This window comes from Ursus americanus, chromosome 7 (assembly GCF_024610735.1).
Source record: "Ursus americanus isolate L20-20 chromosome 7, mUrsAme1.1.p, whole genome shotgun sequence".
Taxonomy (NCBI): domain Eukaryota; kingdom Metazoa; phylum Chordata; class Mammalia; order Carnivora; family Ursidae; genus Ursus; species Ursus americanus.
Genome location: NC_142133.1, coordinates 55,782,124 through 55,803,475, shown reverse-complemented (window position 1 = coordinate 55,803,475; position 21,352 = coordinate 55,782,124). Strand labels below are relative to the sequence as shown.

The window sequence follows — 21,352 nt, the reverse complement described above, 5'->3', positions numbered from 1 at the left end:
TCTGTTAAGCAAAGGTGGGGTTATCGGCACGTGAGGACCTTGACTACACAAAGACCATGGGTAAGTTTTAAGTAAGGGACTGAGCGTACAGATGGTTTTATATTATGCTGGCTTCTCTGATTTCAAAATCAGTTATTTTCAGTTTTTAGTAAGAGCAAAGGGAATAGCAACAGGAATTTTCTTTATCACAAAGAAAGGGAAATTGAGAAAACCCTCCAAGCTGAGCTTACAAAGCCTAACTCCTGGAACAGTGGTTTCTCCACCTTCCAGCTGTTGAATACTGTTCCCCTGCCACACAGGACAGAGCACTGCATTCCAGAATGATTCCTTCTTCCTTGACTGCTTTAAAGATTCAGCACTAGTAGGGAACGTTAATGTGCTTATCTCCTGTTTTTCCCACCTCTTCCATTTTTAGCTACTTTTTAAACTAAGAGAAGTAGAATTTGCAATTGACAGCTTTCACGTGATTTCAATTATTTATTTATGTGGGAATCTTTATAATATAGACCATAGCTATCTGCTCTAAGAAAAAAAACCCTGCAAACAGTTAAATAGGTCAGAATTAATAATGATTTTAGGTTGGGTGTATTGCAAAAAGTGCTGGTTTTATTACTTAATTTTAGAGGTTTTATGAATTGGGGAAAATAGGTGGGAATTTTTTTATCTGGTGTTTATTTGAACTTACCAAAAATATCTGGTAGCTTAATATGTATATAACGTGACTCCATAATAATCCCCGGTAGCCAAATAAAGCCAAGATGTAGTAATTCTCAAAACAAACACACTTTAGGTGGTAAAAAGATAAGACAAACTGCTGGGTAACTATGAATGTATGTACCACACAGGAATAAGTAAACAGGATTCTGGGCCAAATCTCAAAATAATACACCTCCAAAGAATAATTTTAAGTCAATTTTTGTTAAAAAGTTTGATTCTCTGAGTTGGAAGAAACCTTAAAAATCTAGCTGGATGCCCAGAAGGCACAGAAAGTCTTTCATGTAAAATCAGAAAGCTCACTAGCAGACTGAGATCCCAGACCGGATTCCCAGCTCCTAGGCCACCTGCTTCTCGACCTCCTTCCCCACAATAACAACACACTATCTCGCAGGACTGGATTCTGTTCTGTCAGGTACCAGCGGAGGACTTGATCTGTACACTGAGCTGAGACAGCCAATGGGAAGAGCATGTGGAAGTGGCTGAGAGGGGTGAGGGTGATGGGATTCAAGTTTTGATTTTATACTGAAAAAACGGAGAGAGATCGTGTGTTCTTAGAGCTCTAAAGCTCCATGTGGAATTGACTAGAAAATGAGTGGAAGCAGGGTGACCTACCTTTCAAAGGCAGCCTCTTCAAAGGGCTGGAGCTGAGCTGTAGTGTTTGGAAGTCACTAGCCATATGTGGATAAATAGCACGTGAATGTGTCTAGTCTGAGTTGAGGTGTGCTTAAGTGTGAAATGCATACTGGAGTTTGATGATTTAAAACAAAAAAGAGAATAAAATAGCTCAATAAATTTTTATCTTGAGTTCATGTTGCAATGCTAATATTTTGCACACACTAAGTTAAATAAAATATATTATTACAATTAATTTCACCTAATTCTTTTTGATTTTTAAAATGTGGCTACAGAACACTAGAAGTACACCCGTGGCTCACATTATATTTCCACTAGACAGCACTGATCTAGAAATAAGAAAGGAAGGAGCAGTAGTATGCAGTCTGTGAGGTCCGTACGGCTGGGCTTGGAAGCACAGGCAGTGTATTAGCGGGCGCTACGCAGCATCTGCCAGATGGTGTAGACTGAGAAAGGGTTAAGTAGGAGTTTAAATTGGATACTTGCTGCAAAATTTGAAACCTACAGAGTGTCATGGAAAGGGAACGATGTACTGAGTAGTATTCAAATATAATAATTTTGGAGGCAGCATTTAAAGCACTGGACTGACAATCCTTGCAGATTTTAGGAGTTATTTTTGTCTCCTCTAGATACAAAGAACGCATGTTAAATTCACCAGTTGAAAACAAACGCTCAAATCAAGTTTAAATTGCCAATTTCGTCACCAGGCCTTCTGGTAAAGTGTAATAAATTTGAAGAGGGCTGTTCCAACAGGTTTTTAAAAATCATAAGTTGCTGGAGTTTAGAATTTACTTTATATTTTTATAATAATATCTTTCGAAATGGTATTTATCTACCAATTTACAAAAAATAAAAAATAAAAAAGTCATACAGATTCTTTTTCACCTCTAGCACACATAATACTAACAATTACTTTAAAGCACTTAAAACGTTAGCACCTACTTGAGTGAAAAGGGCTCGAATGATCGGAATCAAAAACGCTGCAAACATCCGTGGTACTAGAAGCGCCGGAAGCAGGCGGAGGTGTTAACGGTGTTCTTGGAGAATTCGGTGCAGACGCTGTACTTTCTGTTTCACTTTCGGGGATCCTACTGTAACTGATTTTCCTGGGCTCCTGCTGCAGAGGTGTGGGATGTCTCATGGTACCTGGTCTTGGGTTTGATGGACGAACACCAGGAGATTTTAGGGGATAGCTATATTTTTTTGGCTGTAGACATATCAAAAGAAACACAATATTTACAACACACAGAAAGGAAGGTTTTTCTCTATATGCCTGGTAAAACTCAACTAGTATCTAGGAAAACCATAAAGAAGTTATATAATGATTAAAATCCAAGTGTCCAAGTTAAAATATTAACATCCCATTTCCATAAAGCCTTGGCTATCTAAAATATTAGGCAATGAATTTCTTTAAATAGCTGAGTCTTAGTCCTAAAAAACCAGAGTATTTATCATCTTAATATTTTTGAATGGAAATCTAAGATATGCTGTAGATTTCTCTGGCTTTTTAAACAGATCCTGTTGAACTAATTTAACCTTGCTGGAAAAGCCAGGATCGTTGCTATGAACTATGATACCTTACAATGCTGTGATGCGGTGATGTTGGAATCGCTTGAGTTATTTACAAATGCATTAAATTGCTTCAGTTTTCACCTGTGTGCGTGTATGTTAGTTTTATGAAATTTCCTTACAGAGTACTATTAGCAAGCTCTTTGGAGCAAAGACTATATAGCTATTTCTAATTTGCTGTTTTTAATACATCTTTTAAAAAACCATTTTAGGTCTTGAGAAATTTTCTTGGGAGGTAACTGCATAACCTTTAGTTCACAGATACTTTGAAGTTTATCTTGGTTACTAAGGAAGCCGTTTATATTTACTCCTTGATTTTTTACGTTCTTGTGAACAAGACAGATTATATTCAGATTAGTGAGGTGACGATACTGTACGTAAAACTGGCCAGGCACTAAAAACAATGGAAACTGTACTTTGCCCCCAAAAATGTCTTTAGCCAGACTTGTTATTTTTATGGCTAATGATTCATGGTTAAAAGTTTTCATAAGTCATTACTTTAGAAAAAAAGTCATAAATGCATATATTTATTATAAGTGAATTAGTATAATCAAATTTCCTGCCCTTAAAATAAATCTCGAATAACATTTTTGTTTTAAAAAAACTTACATATTTGCCCAATTTCTTCATCTATCAGAATTTATTCAGATTAATAATAATGCTCACTTATTTGCAATCGATTGGGATATTCCTGAGCATACGTATTAAGCGTTTATTCATTACTTTTATCTATCACATGTACACTTCATCCCTGAATGCCCTCGTGGAAAACTAATCTGTATAACACATATGGTAGTGATGACATCACCAGACACAGATAACTGCAAAAAATACATAAATATTAAAGAAATATAAATATGTGATTGCTTACAAATCTTGGGAGAGGCTTAGGGTTTCGTGGTTCTATTTCTAGGGATTTGTTGAAAAGATAATCTGTAAATTCTTTTTCCATGCTATTTCCCATTGGATTCAAATTTTCAAAGAACCTCTAAAATAAATGCAAAGAAATAAACATTAATATTAAATATTTTAAATGCAGGTTGAAATTCACAAAAGTAACTTAAGAAAACATTTAACAACATAAGAAAACTTAAGTTATTTTTAGCTTTATTTTCCTTTATATCCTCTATGAAATAAACCTGCCTTTCATCGGCCGGTTTGTAAACTTAATTAGAAAGATGTATCCTCAAATCATTCAACTTACTTTGATATCTGATTCTACTCGTAAACAATAAGGCTGATTTTGGTACTGCTGGATCTCTCCTGTTATTTCTGCTACTTTCCTCCTTTTGCTAAAGTTTATAAGCTCTTTGCCATGCCTTTTTAGGACCTCAGGGTTGCCTTCTTCTGTTTTCAAGATATTAGTTAGATAAATTCCTAGAAGATATAATGAAATTATTTCAAGGATAAAAAAGGAACCAGCTAGTTCTTTTTCTTCGTCAGTAATTGTAGGCATATTACACTGTACTATCTCAATCACCATAACCAAAGATTAAAGGCAGATTTCCATTTGATGAAAAACTAGCTAAATATCAAGAAAATACAAGTATCAAATTCTTCTGTGACACTTAAGTTTTATAAATACGCGAGAAAAAGGGAGACAAGGTTTAACAAAATTTAAGAGCTGTATCAGGAAGAATAACCAATTCTCCATACCTCCAAAACCATATGGTATTTGACATAAGTCACTGTGCTGTGAAGGAACTTTGAACATAACCTGTCACTTAATAACACACATTTCTGGCCAAAGGGGAAAATGTTAAATTCAAAGGATCATATTTTCTGCTATTCAAAGGCTGTTAGGAGTTGTAATTCTGAGGTAGTACTGTTTGGATAGGCTTACTCGCGGGAATGTGGAAGGATCTGCAAGCCTGTCAAACACAGCACTGCACAGAGTTTGTCTGTTCTGGTCCTCAGTACTTCTAGAATTAGTGGCGATCTCATAATTGAGCTCCTATTTCCACATCACTGCAGCTTGGACACCGGAGGAGGAGGAGAAGGACCCAAATAACAGGCACTTTTGTTTTCTACACGGCCCTCTGGTGCCAGGAGCACCTTAGTTCCTTTCTGTTCTAGCATAAAGGTTCTGGGGCCGACCCTGCTGCCTCTACTTGTGTGGTCTCGGACGAGTTGCTTAGCTTCTATGTGCCTTGGTTTTCTCATCTGTAAAATGAGGACAGCAGGTAGCTTTGAGAAATAAATGAGTAAATTGGTGTCCAGGCTCAGAACAGGGCCCGACAAAAGTAAATGCTTCGTTAGCTATGGTTGTGATCGCTGACGCTACTGTTGCTAGTCTCGGCCTGTTCTCTCAAGCTGCTGCCTTCTCCCCTGAAGCACGGACTGTGCGGCTTTGGGGAAAGAGAAGGGTGTGTATGAACATCTGAGTTCCTTCCCCCAGCACACAGACTCCCCCGAGTCTCTGCTGTCCGCCCAGCACTGCGTTAGGTACTGCAGAGACAGAGACGAACGAGACACACGGTCCCTGATCTCAAGAAGTTCCGAGCTCTGAATGTGCGCTGCAGGACAACTCGGTAAGTACCGCACGTACGAGGCGATGAGAGCGCAAAGGCGTGCCTGACTCCGCCTCGGGCCGGTGGGAATAGAGAAAGCATCACAGATGAAGTGACGTTTACAGTAAATCTCAAAAAATGAAGTGAAGCGTAATGAATGAGATAGAAGGGCATTCTAAGCAAAGCGGCAAGGCGTCCGAAGCCGCTGGTCTGTGCCGAAGCCTGGAAGGCATCCTCAGAGACAGCATGTTGTGTAGTACGGCTAGACCGGAGGGTCGGGGGGGGGGGGGGAGTGCAGGGCGTGAGGACAGACACAGGCAGGGGCTTCAGAGTCCCGGTCTCCCTCGCTACGGGCTGTGCGCCAGGGAAGGAGCAGAATGAACAAAACAACGGGCACTTTCGTTCTAATCACAGTTTCGTGGTTCTAAAGGCTTTTGTGATAGAGGCATATTTTCAAATACTAGAATATCTGGCCACGTTCTTGAAAAGAATAAATGACTCAAACTCAGTGAACAAGTCAGCAATAATGAAACACGATAAACATCAATGCCTGTTTGGTTCTAAAAAGTATCCAGTTTAAGTGCATTTGTTGGCTATTTCGTAGCACCTAGGCTACTCTTGATTATCCATTCCTAAGACAGAGGTACCATGCGTTCTAACATGCACAGGCTTTTCATTTGCCACATCTGCCTGTCACTTGGCTCTTTTACTTGCAGCGGTTATATTCTCCCCACGACACTATGTCGCATGATGCACTCAGCTCAACGTACATACAGTACACATATTTCAGGGCAGTTGGGATCAACTTTCCATACTGGTCACACATTGATGGCCCAACTGGGAAGAGTTTGTGGGTAGCGGCACCTGGATTGGATCACGAAGAGTCTTTTTTTAAAGAGCTTACTTTTTATTCATAGTTAGAAGATTGTTAGCATCTTTGCATTCTAGAAGGAATACTCTGGCTGTACTATGAAGCCAAATGGGTTAGAAGGAGTTAAGATTAGAAGCAGGATGAATGTAGTCCTGGTGAGCTGATGATGGCTGTCTTAGGGTCTATAGGGATAGAGTGACGTGTACACATATTTAAGGGGTAGACTCCACGACAACTGATTAACTGGTCTGGGCAGAGGGCAGGGATGGGGTGGGTGGGAAGGAAGACTCAGCTTTGTGTCTGGCTGACTGAATGGGCGGTGGTATAATGACAGCCACTGGGAACAAGGATAATCAGTTATGGGACGTTTTATCTGTTGAAAGTATACTTGAATGAAGTTGTGAAAATGCTTACAAGTGGCATTTTGGGAGAGCCCAGGACAGAATCTTGAAATTATTTTATAACATATTAATGGCTTGTTAAAAGGAGAACAAATGATCAAAGAGGTGGTATCCAAATTTTGTTGATCATATGTGACCATCAGTTAAAAAAAATGTTTAAGCATGGATCCTCTCTCTCTCTCTCTCTTTCTGAGTAAAAACTGTAGTACCAATGTATGCATAGACCTGAATATTATACACAGTTAAAGGTTACTTTTTTCAGTAGATCATTTTACATACCCTGCTCTGGTAGCAGCCATGTGGGGAGAGGGAAAGCAGAGCATTATGACATGAACAACGAAGAGGGGTAAGGTTTCATGTTGTTGCTGATGCCTTTTCCAGCCTTTCTAGGAAAAAGTGGCTGTTCAGGGTTCTGGGTTCATACTTCAACTGATACATTTCTGTGATGCAATATTACATTTATTACATGGTAATATAATTTATTTTTCTGTTCTTTCAAGAGAGCTTATTAAGGGTAAGACTATGTTTTATTTGTCTCTTGATTCTTGACACCTATTCCTGGGCTTGGTGTTCAACAATGTTTCTGAATGAATAAAAAGAAGCACATTATTTCAGAATAGAAGGGAAAGCATTTGAAGAATAGCTCAGGATGCAAGAGACATACAGTCAATCCTAAAATGGCAGGAAACAAGAGTGGAGAGGAAGCAGAATGACAAGAAACAGAAGGAGGACACAAAAAAAGAACAAAGCCAATGCTACAGACTTGGATGTTTGTGCAGAGAGGTGAGGCTTAACTGAAGGAAGAATCTACATCCTGTTACCTTAGAGGAAATGTTAGTTTGACTCTATATATATCCATTTATAACGAGTAGAACACTTTGGTATATGGAGAAAAATTGAGATACAGACTCACAGTCTAGGAAAGCCTCGGCAGGAGAAGTTACCTGACTTTTGTTCTGTAAATGGTGTAGCGCCAACAAAAGCCTGAATGAGAATTCTGGCAAGATGACAGACGAAGTAAAAGTGTCAGATACTATCCCTGACCCTCCCATACAGGGCGAAAAAATCCAAAAACCAGTCCCCAGAATTAGGGATAAGAATCTGGAAGGAGTTTCTACAAGCTACCACAGAGACAAGACAGAATTAGGAAGCAGCAAGAACATCTGGCTCTACCCTCTGGTCAGAACCACAAAAGGCTGTGTGGCTAACCCCAGGAACTGGGGAACAACAAAGATCTTCCTAGAGCAGAACTGACCTTGAAACAGAAGAGGCTCAATAACCAGGAAGATAAGCAGAAATGGGGAGGAAGGCTGGCAGGCGGTTTGTCAGCACCTATCAAACTAGCCACGAGTTTGTGTTCACTCAGCAGATCGCACGGCCGACCTTAAAACACAGTGGAATCATACTCTAAATACAGGTCTGAAATTTTTTTTTTCACTCAACAACATGTTATGAGGATCAGTTATGTTAGTTCATACGTCTGTGAGAGAGTTCAGTTTGTGTGAATAAATGCTCACCAATCAGGGTGATGGGGTAGCAGGGGCCACACAGGGAGCTGGGTGAACGGGCCCTGAAGTTTCTTTTCACCTCTCACAGGCGGTGACCTATCACAAGTAGTGTGACCATAAGCTCAGTGAGCACACAGAGGGACTACGTATTTTTCACTTTTTCTACACACCTGACATAGTCCTTGACACTTCACAGGTACTCAAGAAATACTTGTTGACAGACTGAACGAAACGAATATCAGGCCTACCCAGGTCCTCCCGTGTACGAACTAGCACCACAGTCACCATACTTCAAATACATAGACTTTGACGCATCTGCTTCAATTCTCTTTTAGTAAACTATTTTTAAATTATTCTTTAACTCCTTATCAAAACTGTCTTTACACTCTTTCCTTTATGAACTGTGGAAGGTCTGTGTGTCTTCTGTAGTGCCCAGACAGGTATAACACTTCTCACTTACAAGATCTTATGTAAGATACGTTCCATTTTAAAAATTAAATCTGACTGAATCTGTAGTAAAAAAAAAAAAAAGATTTTATTGATTTATTTGAGAGAGAGAGAGAGCATGAACTGGGGGACAGGGCAGAGGGACAAGCAGGTTCCCCACCGAGCAGAGAGCCCAACATGGGGCTTGGTCCCAGGACCTTGGGATCATGACCTGAGCTGAAGGCAGATGCTTAACTGACTGAGCCACCCAGGCGCCCTGAACCTGTACTTTAATAATTAAAAAAAATGTTTTACCAGGAAGAGAAAATAAATGAACTCAATAGTTTTTCCAAGAATGTAGGTAGAAGGGCAAAAAGTTCTCAGGAAAAAAATAAATAATGATAAAAAGTAATATATGATAGAGAAAACAAGAGAAGAGAGTAATTACGTTTAAGATTTTATCTTTTTGAAGTAAAAAGCAGAGTAAAACAAGTAAAAATAGAAATGGGAAAGACATATTGCAAATAGGAACAATTTAAAAAATAATGTTTTTGTAGCTATAACTGACTACTAGTATTTTTTAAATAATGAAATGAGACAAGTGTGTAGCAGAAAACAGAAATAGAAAAAAATTAAGGAAGAAATGAAAATGTTACTAAAAAATTATATCCTACAAAAGATTCCAGGCCCAGATGGTTTTTCCATTGGCCCATTTCAAAGTTTAAAGGCTGGATCACTTCATGATATTCCAGAATAGAGTTAAATGGAAAGCTACTGAACTCATGTTACAAAGTCAATATAATAACAAAAGCTGATAAATCTATCACAAAGAAAAATCACAGACCAATCCTGTTTATGTAGATGGATATAAAAATCCTAAATAAAATGATAATGAACAGAGTTCGTGTGTACACTTAAAAGATCAATCTACTATAAATAAGGTTTAATATTAGTAAATAGGAAAGTTCAGCATTAGTAAACCTATAATTTTAATGTGCTAAGCAAGAAAAATTATTTTTCCCTCACTAAGATGACAAACTATTATAAAAGTAAATGTATTTGCTAACAAAAACACAGAACTATGAAAAAAACTTTAACATAATAAAAAGCATCTAATCAAGCAAATAGCAGAATTACACCTATTCCCACTGAAACTAAAATTAAAACAGAGCTACTTATTTTTATCATTATTGTTAATCTTTGTTTGGGAAGGTATGACCAATGCTATAAAGCCTAACACAGAAATAAGATCAAAGGAAGAGACACAATCAAATATTTAGAAAATCCAAGGAAATAAAAAATTCTTAGAATTAAGGGTAATTATTAAAAAATGAATACCATTCACAACCAAAAGTACCTAGGAAAATGTGAAGTATCATAAATGTTCTTTCCAAATTAACGGATAGACTGTTCCAACTGTATTTATCGCCTTCCCCCATTATAAAGTCGAGACAAACTTGGCAAAGAGAGTACCGAAGTGGCATTGAAAAACCACCTCTGTCTATATGGACACACTATAAAGCAATGTTTCGCAGCCTTGGGCGTTACTGACCTTCTGGACTGGATAATTCTTTGTTGTTAGGGGCTGTCCTGTGCATTGTAGGATGTTAGCAACATTCCTGCCTTCGACCCACTAGAAGTCTCTAGCACCTCCCAATTAGAACAACAACAAATGTCTCCAGACATTGCTAAATATTATTCCCTGGGGGGCACAAATTGCTCCTCGTTGAGAATCACAAATTATAAAGTGCCAATCATTAAAAATTGGGACACTAGTGTAAGAAATTAATGGGAAACAATATTTATTAAAGAAAGAGGTACCATATATAAATGGGGATAAAGAAAATTACTCAATAAACCTGGGTCAACAAATAAACAACTTGGTGGAGAAATAAATTTGAAGATTTCATATGATATCTAAAAGAGACTTTGATTAAAGAGTTAAATATAATTTTAAAGGCCATATCATAAAGCTAGAAGAAAATATGACTGCAATATTAAATTACTAGACTGGAAGAATTTTCTAAGGTTAGAAACAATAGAAATCATAATGGGAAAGATGGACAGATTATACAATTTAAAAATACTGTATATCAAAGAATAAAAATAAAAAGGCAGATTAATAGAATATCTAGCTTGAGAAATTCCCAGCTAGATATAAATATCTAGCTAGATTGGTTATCTAGCTCAAAAAATATTCTCAAATACAGACAAAAGGTATAAATATGAAGATATTGATTACTGCATTATTTAGGAAAGCAAAAAAGCTGGAAACTATGTATCTAGTTGTAGAGCAATAAACTGACATACCAACTTTATGGACTATTATGTAGCCATTACAAATGATATTATGAAGACTAATAAGACATCACAACATATTTAGATACAGTAAGTTAAAGAAATAAATAATGTGTACATGTCATATAATTATGACTATATATAATGCACATAGCCAAAAAGATGAGAAGTAAAGACAAGTGGTTGGTTGTAAAGTCTGAACAAAAACTATGGGAAAGTATGATATGTTAATTGAAAAAATATCAGGAGGTAACAATGTTATGTGCAGCATAGCTTAAAGCTTTATGGAAAATACACAGCTGTAGATGAGGAAAAGGCTAGGAGTAAATATACCACATATTAAAAAACCTAAACCAAAATATGTGTGATAGAGATCGTTAAGCATTCAGAGGAAGAGTCATCAGAGCATATATACAAACAGAGAAAAGAAACCAGTTGTGAAAGAGATATTGAAGCTACGAAATACAGGAAATCCAATGATGGAATCAGATAGAGGAATCTACATGAAGGGTGAAGGTTCGGATGGTGCTTGCTTCAGTCTTAAAAGGAAGGAAAGGGTACTTTCTTCCTCTGGCGCAGAAGGGCAAGAAAAAAGGGTAAAGCTTTGATGTGCAGAAGGTGTGGGCTCAAAGATGCACGGGCTAAGACTTTTAGCGATGTGAAACTGTTACAAGGAAGAGGATTAGAAATATAGACGGGTATGGCCATACATCTTCTGTAGAGTGGTTTATTAAAATTCAACAAAAAAGATTTCTATGAACATAAAAACACAAATGAGCTTTTATATGATATCAGATGGCTGCCCACGATGGAAATACAAACTGGAATGTATACATTGCACCCAATGATCTTCAGAAGTCCTAACAGAGTAAAATTCTACGGTGATTCGGGTGCTAATCATTTACTAAGTAAGTATTTTCTGCTGGTATATTACACATATGTAGATTCAGTCATTCAATTAAATAAGTGTCTTATTTATCCAGAAACACAATAAAAATTCAAGAAATGCTCACCAAAGAAAGGCACGCACGGTGGATTAATAGACCTGAGTTTTGCCAAATATTTCTTATAGTGATCTTCACTTAATTCATGAGCTTCTTCTAAAATTTTCTTTTGGCGACTTGGTATTTGCTACAATAAAAAAAATAACATTTAGGAAGCGTAAGTTTACAAAAGGAATCGCAGATTTTGCCCCCAAATGCCAGGCTAAGAGTAGCCCAAACACAACAGTATCAGTTTGCTAAGAATGATAATAACTGTTTCAAAGACACTATCTTCATCGATCCTAGAAGTTAGGGTGTGTGTGTGTGTGTGTGTGTGTGTGTGTGTGAGAGAGAGAGAGAGAGAGAGAGAGAGAGAGAGAGAGGGAGAGAGAAATCTAGTTTACCTTGCAGTTCTTTACACAGTTACGAGAGCATTTAATTGTATGTTATATACAAATAAAGTGCTGAGAGGTTTTTCATCTTCTAACCTAGCCCAGGACCTGTGAATGCATTTTAATGAGAATGCCTAATTTAAAAAAGTGCAACCAATTCAATACAAAATTTAGACTATTCCATCTTTTAAACTGATACTGAAAAGACATATGAGGCACTTTAAAAATTAAAGAACACAATTATTAAAATCCTGATTCTTCATTTAAAAAACACTTACACAAACCTACCTCAAATGTGTGGTCTAGTCTGTAAACAGGTGAGGAGTTCATAGCACTGACAACCTCAAGGACACCGTTGAAGTTGTTCAGCTCTTGAAAGACTTGTAGAATCTCAATTATTCGACTCACCACAGCTACTCTTTCTTCTAAGTTTTCAGTTTCTACAATACATCTGGGAATCAAAGACAACGAATTAAATGTGTAGTTTTCCCAACAAAGGAATGATTTAAGGAATTTAGTAAATAAAACAATGTAGAGTGGGGGGATGGTTACAGAGCAACTATAGAGAATATATACTCAGAATGATGGGTAAATAGTAAGAGACTGGATGATAAGGAGTGCCTACAGTCGGGAATGCTGCCCTTCACTATTTTTCACATTGAAACAGCAAAACAGTCAATCACTTTCCTACTCTGTTAGAATTAACTGATGAGCCTAACATCTTGTTGAACGTATGCTTGGTCTTTGGGATGTGGGTGTGTTCTAGGGGAATTTATTCTGGAACTCAAAAATTCTGTGCTTCCTGTTCATCTAATTGCAAGATTTTAGAGATTAACGTTTTTTTCTTTGACATACAGAAATAATTAGCTACATTTCTAGGAGCTGCTCTTCAGAAAAGCATTGAAATGTTAAAAAGTCAAAGTATTTTACCATAATCAAGAATAAAATTTTTTAAATTACTCAGGAAGATAAAAAAGTCAAAAACATTTTACATTTAAATACCAAGAATCCTTGGAAGGTACGAAATTCCAGTAAACAGCTAAAAGGAAGCGTACTATGCTCAAAAAGAGGAAACTCCTCCATGAGCATTTACTAATATTTGAGAGAATTCTTTAATTTACCAATCACCCAGACAGGAAAAAGGCATTTTAAACTTGGGTTTTAATAATGTAATATTAAACAACTTATAATCTAAGAAAAAACAGAATAAATGGAAGAATAAATATAAATCAATATTAAACATTTTTTAATGTGTAAAGGTGAAAATTACATTATTCTCCAAGGAGGGTAACCTGCCACCAAGAAAAAAAACTATGGTAAAACTATCAAAATAAATTTGCCTGTCATCAAATTAAGCATAACATGTTTACATGTTTAAAGCAGCTGGATCTCTACAAATACGTCATCTGCTGGCTAACTAGTTAGCTGGACATTTAAAAAGGTACAAGTATAACATATTTACATCTTTTATTTAACTATTTCAGTTGATACTACCTAGGTAGACAGACAGAGATCACCTGTGCAGTTTTTGTAAAAGCCAGGTAAGTCTGGGGTGACTTATCCATAGGTGACTCCAGTTCTAACGTACACGCAGCACAGCAAACGAACAAGAACCCCCCACACTGAAAAGGCCAACACTAGAACCCTGTGCACCTTTGGCGGGAATGCAAACTGGTGCAGCTACTATGGAAAACAGCATGCAGGTTCCTCAAAAATTAAAAATAGAACTATCACATGATCAATCCTCCAATTCCACTTTTGGTTATTTATTCAAAAGTACTGAAGTCAGGGTCTCGAAGAGATATTAGCACTCCATGTTCGTTGCAGGGTTTGTTCACAACAGCCGCGATGTGGGAACAATTCAGATGCCCCTCTACGGATGAATGGATAAAGAAAAGGTGGTCTACGCACATGACAGAATATTACTCAGCCTTAAAAAAGAAGAAAATCCTACAATATGTGACCACACTGATGAACACCTAAGACATTATTCTAAGTGAAATAAGGCAGTCACAGAAAGACGAACACTGCATGATTCTGCACACATGAGGTATCTAAGATAGTCCAAATTATAGAAGCATAGGACGGTGATTGCCAAGAGCTACGGGAAGCAGAAAATAGGGAGTTGCCAACCAGCATGTATAAAATTTCAGTTACGCAGATGAATAAATTCTAGAGAGCCACTGTACATTATGCCTATAAATTTAAAATAGCGTATTATACATTGAAAAAAATCTGTTAAGAGGGTACTTCTCATGTTACGTGCTCTTACAACTTAAAAAAATAAGAAAAAGGAAAAAGTGCAGGAAATGGCCTTCTCTTTGGTCATCTGTTAAAAAAATAAGAAATGAAAATAGTCTGTCTTATCGGTTGTTTCCTCTTTACAGACATAAATTTTAATTATTATGATAGAAAGGTCTTGTCTGCATACCTAAGTATAGTTACTTAATTTGATAATGAAGAAATCAGGAAGCAACATTGAGAGGGCAAATTCTAAAGTTTTACTTTTTTTTTTTTTTTTAAGATTTTTAAATTTTATTTTAGAGGGAGCAAGAGAGCAGGAGGGTGGCAGAGGGAGAGGGAGAGAGACTCTCAAGCAGACTCCCTGCTGAGAATGGAGCCCGACGTGGGGCTTGAACTCACAACCCTGAGATCATGACCTGAGCTGAAATCAAGAGTCGGACACTTAAATGACTGGGCCACCCAGGTGCTTCTCAAGTTTTACTTTTTAGAGGTTAAGAGATAATAACATAAAAGAACGCAAGTGACTTGGAAGGCTTATTTCTCTTTAGGAATTGCTTTCAAGTTTTTATCCACGTTCTAGCTTAGGTTCCAGTCATTCCCTATAATTCTAGTATGATCCGTGGAAATCTCACATCACACTTCTAAATATTAGTCAACTAATCATATTGTATTTACTCAGAAAAAAATATGGCCAATATATAAAATGCCACTCTGTAGCCCCAACTATAAAATTGCATTGAGATTCTGGACTGCCGCTATCACAATGTAAGCAGCTCTGCTTACCCACTCCTCAGTGAAACTGGTGAAAATTATACATATATAAAAAATATAATGTAATATATATATAAACACCCCCTCCACATTTAAAGTCTCTGGAAATGGCCCTGAGAGCAAATGGCAAATGAAGAAACATACATTTAAGAAAATCTGCAAAAATTCAGTAAGGGAGGCAAGAGTTCATGGCATTTGAACCAAACCCGCCCCTCCTTCCTCCAGAGACCCTCTTTCGGTGGAGGGGAAGAGTCTACTGCAAGAACTGCAGCCAGAACTCAGGCCTCCCTCTCCACCTGGCTCCTAGCTGGAGGGGTTTCTTCTCCGGGGGAACAGGACTTCAGCATTTCTCATCTAGTCCCCAGCTGCCCGGTGGCTGAGGCTAAATTCCTGCTGAGCGCAGCGGAGGAGTGGGGACTCCCTTCTTCTGCCAAACTCCTACATGGAGCACAGGCTCTCCCTAGAATGACAGTTTTTCCCCGGTTCCCGAGGCAGTGGTTCCATGCCAGGAGAGGTGAGCAAAGAGGACCTCGCACACCACCCCCAACCACGCATTCGGCTCCTAGAGCAGGAATGTTCAGAGAGGCCCGCCATCAGCCTGAGCCCAAGAGGCCAGGCTCAAACAGCTTCCACTCTCGTCACTTGCAACCAACTGTGGGAAGTTTGAACCTAAGTGCTCTCAAGAACAATGAAGGAAGGTTGTGGTGAAGACGATAGGGAGATTCACGGATCTAACTGCCTAGACTGTCGGTCGACTAGTTTGCAGGAGAGAACCAGGGAAAAAGAGCTGGAAGGAGTCGTCCTGGGGTTAGAACAAACGTCAAGAAACCTAAGAAACCATTCCTTAACAGGAGTCACGACTGGATTGGATTAGTCTGTAGAGCAATTTATCCCATTAGGGAAATTGTTGAAAACACTAGAGCAATCAGCCCGCAGTTAGTGGAGTTTAACAGCTGGGTGTGGTCAAGAAAGTCACCAAAGAAATCCCTATACTGCTGCCTTCTTGGGGTGACTGTGGACTTACCCAAATCTGTACCTCTCAGAAGAGGAACTTCTCAGCTTAACATCTCAGTGTGGAGGGAGTTGGGGGGATAAGGCCTCATTTAAATAATCCAGCTGATCACTAAATAAACAAGCAATAACCATAACAAACTCTGGGGGGGGGCACCCACAAGTTGCTACAATGTATTATCTAAAATGTCAAGTTTCCAACAAAGAATTAGGAGGCATGGAAAGCAACAAGTACAGTGGTCCCGCCCCATCTGCAGTTTTATTTCCCAGTTTCGGTTGCCCACAGCCAGCCCTGTCCTGCGGACGGTCCTCCTCTTGAGGTGCAGTAAGAAGGTCATTAGCAGCCTACGGCCACGTCACATTGCCTGGGCATTCACGTCACTTCACCTCACCGTGTAGGCATTTTATCATCTCACATCATCACAAGAAGGGTGAGTACAGTACAGGAAGATATTTAGAGAGAGAGAGAGACCACATTCACATACTTTTATTATAGTCTATTGTTATAACTGTTCTATGTTATTAGTTATTGTTATTAATCTCTTACTGGGCTTAATTTATAAATTAAACTTTATCATAGGTATGTATGTATAGGAAAAAGACCTAGTATACATAGGGTTCGGTACTACCCATGGTTTTAGGCATCCACTGGGGGCCTTGGAACACATCCTCCGCAGATAAGGGGGAACTACTGTATGACCCACTCACGGAAAAAAAAAGCAGGGAACAGTAACTGCCTGTGAGAAGGACACAGATTTAACAGAAAAAGATTTCAAAGTACTCATTATGAATATGTTCACAGAACTAAAGGAAAGAAAGCATGATTTTAAAAGTACAGGAAGACAGGATAACAATGTGCAGCACAGAATATCATAAAAGACACAGCAATGATGAAAGGAACCAAATGGAAACTCTGAAATTAAAAAATACGACAGTTAAATAATTTACTAAGGGGGCTTAATAGTACATTTGAATTGGCACAAGAAATAATTAGTTAATTTGAAGATAGGCCTATTGTTCAAAGATGAAGGCAAAATAAAGATTTTCCCAGAAAAACACAGAATCAGTTGCTAGCAAACCCACCATACGAGAAATACTAAAGCAGGTTCTTTGGGCTGACAGTGAGGAACCCCAGATGGTAACACAAATCCACAAAAACGAAGAGCAGCGGTAACAGTAAATCTGTGAATTTTGAAATCTGTAAATATGAGACACTGTAAGTGCATATTTTTTTCTCACTGCTTAACTGATTTAAAAAGCAACTGTATAAAATAATGTGTATGTAATGAAATGTTGGACCTATAAGATATATCTATGTAATATATTGCCAGTAACTATACAGAGGAGATGGGTGAGAGCAAAGCTTTAAGGGGCTAAGAAAATAATAACAAATGGTAAAGCAACAAGTGTTACAATATATTATTAGATTTGCATCATTATTATATGTAATACATATTACAATTATACCACAAAAAAGGGAGACAGGGACTAGAGCTCTGTAGGAGGAACATTTCCATCTCTCCCTGGAATTAAGCTAGTATAAATCTGAAGTGGATTCTGATAAGATGTAGATGGTAAACCTTAAAGCATTCACTAAACAAACCCTCAAAAAATCATTAATAAAATAAAAATGCTACATTAGAAAACTATTCACTCAGTGCAAAGGAAAGGAGGGGAGGAACAGAAAAGAACATGAGACATATAAAGATAGAACTGCATTTAAAATCATAATCGCTGACTGCTAGGAAATGTAAGAATGTCAGTAATACTTACTTCTCAAACCACAGAGTGAGGTTAGTGGTATGCCGGATCATTTTTAGAAGATTAGGAGAATTAATTTCTTTGTCTTCTTTTGTCCACACACTTCCAACTAATTCTGATGGCTGTACAGCTCTAAAATCAAGACATAATTCTACATGATACTTTTCCCTCTAGCATGCTGTTTTATTAAGTAAATGAGGTAAATAAAACTAAACTCCCATCTAAGCCTTCTTTTTACACCAACAGAAAGGTTTATGAAAACAAGGTATAACAAAAGTTTATAATTAAGGGTATTTTTCTATAGATTAAAAAATATTTTTATGCATGTACCTATGTATTTATTACTTTATAGTAGCATTTTGCCTTGGGCAACATTGGGATTTTTTCATAATATCTTTCCCAGCACTTATAAATACTATATAATGAATTAGGGTGGCAATGTAATTCGGGGTAGTTCTTTTTAAATAATGATATAATAATCAGTTCATTGAGGATATAGTAATCACTGCAATTCATAAATCTTTTTTTTTTTTTCCTCTAAAGGAGAGGGGAAAACCCTATCAGAGAAAGGTCTTGGGAAATAAAATAGATTCTAACATTAGTTTTTGGGAATAGTGAGGATCTTTAGAGTGGACAGAGATTTATAAATTTAGTTCTCTTTTTTTCATTTAGTTATTAAAAAATACTCTGCAATTCTAACTTCTAAATAGTCCCCATTTAAATGAGAAATGGACTTTCTGAGACAGTAGTTATGTCAATGTAGAAAAACTAAAAAAGGCTATGACTGGCCATGACTTAAGTTCACAACTACAGGGGCGATAGCTAGCTTACTGAGCCCCGACCTTGTTTTGGGCAATGTGCTAATAATCACTGTATATATATTGACTATTTTCAATCTCACAACAGCCCCAGGAATAGGTACTATTATTAGCCCCATTTTAATCTTGAAGAAGCTAAGGGACAGTGATTGAAGTTAAACAAGAAGGCTAAAGTTGCCCAAGGATACCAAGCCAGCGATTGGTAAAGCCAGGATCTGCTCTTAGCTTTACCAGCTCGGAGTGACTGCAAACAGAGAAAAGCTGTAAATCCAGGCAGAGCAGGGGGATGAGGGAGTGAAAGGAGGGGAGGCCTTCTATGCAGCAAGGCTTTATTACTGCACGCTTCACGTACCAGCTCATTTATGTCTTATAACATTCCTATGAGGCAGAAAACAGTATTTCATTTAAAAAATTAACTCCTTTGAAATGATTTTTCAGCTTGAATGTCAAATTACCTACCGATATAGATCTGATTCAAGTAAAGTGAGTTGTCGAGCAATTTCTATTGGGTGTAAGGTGAGCAGGTCAAAAGTCTCTATGTGCCCAGGCCTGCTTATATGCCACTCAACTGTGGGAGGTGAACTCTGAAATGTAATATTATGACCTGGTCCATTGTCTCTTGCAATTTTTTTCCTTTGGATTATTTTAGTGATGGATTCAACCCATTTTTTCATTGCTTTACCTGAAACACATTACATTTTAAATGACATTTAAATACTTTTCACTCGATATTTTATTCTTTTAAAATATTTTAAAATCAGACAAGTGATACTTAAATATATCTTTGCTATTACAAAGTTCAAATGATCAAAACAAAAAAATGGAAGTTCCCCTTTACCATGCCCCTGTTCCCAATCCCAATCTCATTCTTCTTCACATGGGTAACCAGTGTTAATAGTCTGGTATATATTCTTCCACATCCTTTTGAAATATAATTAGAAAGTAATTTATTCATAGATTTTTCACCTCTACTGTTCTGAACTTCAGTTCAAAATATTATTTTATAATCCTCCATAGAAAAAGATGTATCTTGCACACATAGGATTTATAAGGATAGACTATACACCTTCACTGTTAATTAACACTGCATTTTATAAACCACACAGTGCCAGAGGATTGATTCCATCATGATAGTGTGCGTTTCTGATGTGGCTCTGCTTTGTACTCTGCCTGAAAGTACTCTTATTGAACCCTGTATTTTCTGATTCTCATTTAGAGTGCACTATGGAAATTAGAAACAAGTTTGTCTAGGACATTCTTAGACCTATATGATCATAGAATCTTTAAAACTCAAGGGGAAACTTTGGCATCATTGAGTCTTACTCCATATGTTACTGATGAGGAAACCGGAGTCCACAGAATCAAAGTGGTTTTGCCCAAAGTCATGTATCTGGTGAGTGGCAGTGTTCAGAACAGAACTCTTGTTTCTTGGCTCTCGATTCGATCTGCCCTGCAGCCTCTCTGATGCATGCTCTGTTCCCCGAACCGGGGCCCAGTCACTGGCGCTCTGACGGCACACCAGTTCCTAACTGTGCTCTGATACACATACCTTCACGTAAGTGCAAAAACAGCATAAATCAAGATTTTTTCCTATCCAATTCCAAAACAATCCCTACGTTGATTTACTAGATGAAAATACTTTGGGTCAACAGGGTGATTATTGAGCAATTTGTAGGTCAAAATGTTGTTTGATGAAAATTTTTGACTTTTTCAAATGGTTGTGCTGCCACTGTTATAAACGACTCTTAACACTGAACAATGACATCAGTTGATAGTCACCATATTGGCACTTTTATTACATATAAAACTAAGCACTTAAAAAAACCATACCTCTCACTGTTCCAATAAATTCTTCCATTCGCTGCAAAAGATCTGCATCCCTTTCAAAATCATAGAAGTGGTGCTCTACCCAATGCCGACATACATTTAATACTCTATGGCATTAACACAGAAGAAGAACTGAATTACATGGGAACTCAGATGTAAGTGTTTACCGTGATGAATCGTATAAATTAAAACAGAGTAATTCTTTCCAAATTAAATAATTTTATACGTGGCTTACCACTTTCAAAATTCTATGTTAATGAAGACTTATACAATAATTTCTGATAATTGCTCTTCACTCGTTTTACTTGTTACCTCCTCCTTGCTTGGGCAAGATCCGTATTTACTTCAACTCTGAAACAAGAGCTCAAGGCAGACTTCCCCAGTTATCTCATTACTGCTTACCGCAGCTGTACAGGCTGTATGTATTCTTTTCTAAACCTTTTTAGTTCTGCACTCAAGGGCTGATCTCCATTCTCTATGGCTATGCGATCAGCTTCTGTTGGCTCAGGCTCTGGAATTTCAAACCTAACATAAAACAGAACAAACTAATGAAAATACTAGTAATATCAAATTATACAAACAGAAAACGACACACCTTTTCACTAGTCAGCA

General features: G+C 37.5%; 1 protein-coding gene across 2 annotated transcripts in view; it reads right to left on the bottom strand.

The window, feature by feature from the left end:
* The window catches only part of SOS1 (SOS Ras/Rac guanine nucleotide exchange factor 1), a 140,928-nt gene that overhangs the window by 10,740 nt on the left and 108,836 nt on the right, over positions 1 to 21,352 (bottom strand). For both annotated transcript variants that reach the window (XM_045809028.2, XM_045809029.2), the window contains exons 12-20: positions 21,143 to 21,265; positions 20,744 to 20,847; positions 19,373 to 19,595; positions 18,108 to 18,227; positions 12,597 to 12,759; positions 11,947 to 12,064; positions 4,124 to 4,296; positions 3,791 to 3,907; positions 2,293 to 2,557 (exon numbers count right to left, since the gene is read on the bottom strand). In XM_045809028.2, the coding sequence (XP_045664984.1) occupies positions 2,293 to 2,557; positions 3,791 to 3,907; positions 4,124 to 4,296; positions 11,947 to 12,064; positions 12,597 to 12,759; positions 18,108 to 18,227; positions 19,373 to 19,595; positions 20,744 to 20,847; positions 21,143 to 21,265 (1,406 nt within the window). The remainder of the gene's footprint in view (positions 1 to 2,292; positions 2,558 to 3,790; positions 3,908 to 4,123; positions 4,297 to 11,946; positions 12,065 to 12,596; positions 12,760 to 18,107; positions 18,228 to 19,372; positions 19,596 to 20,743; positions 20,848 to 21,142; positions 21,266 to 21,352) is intronic.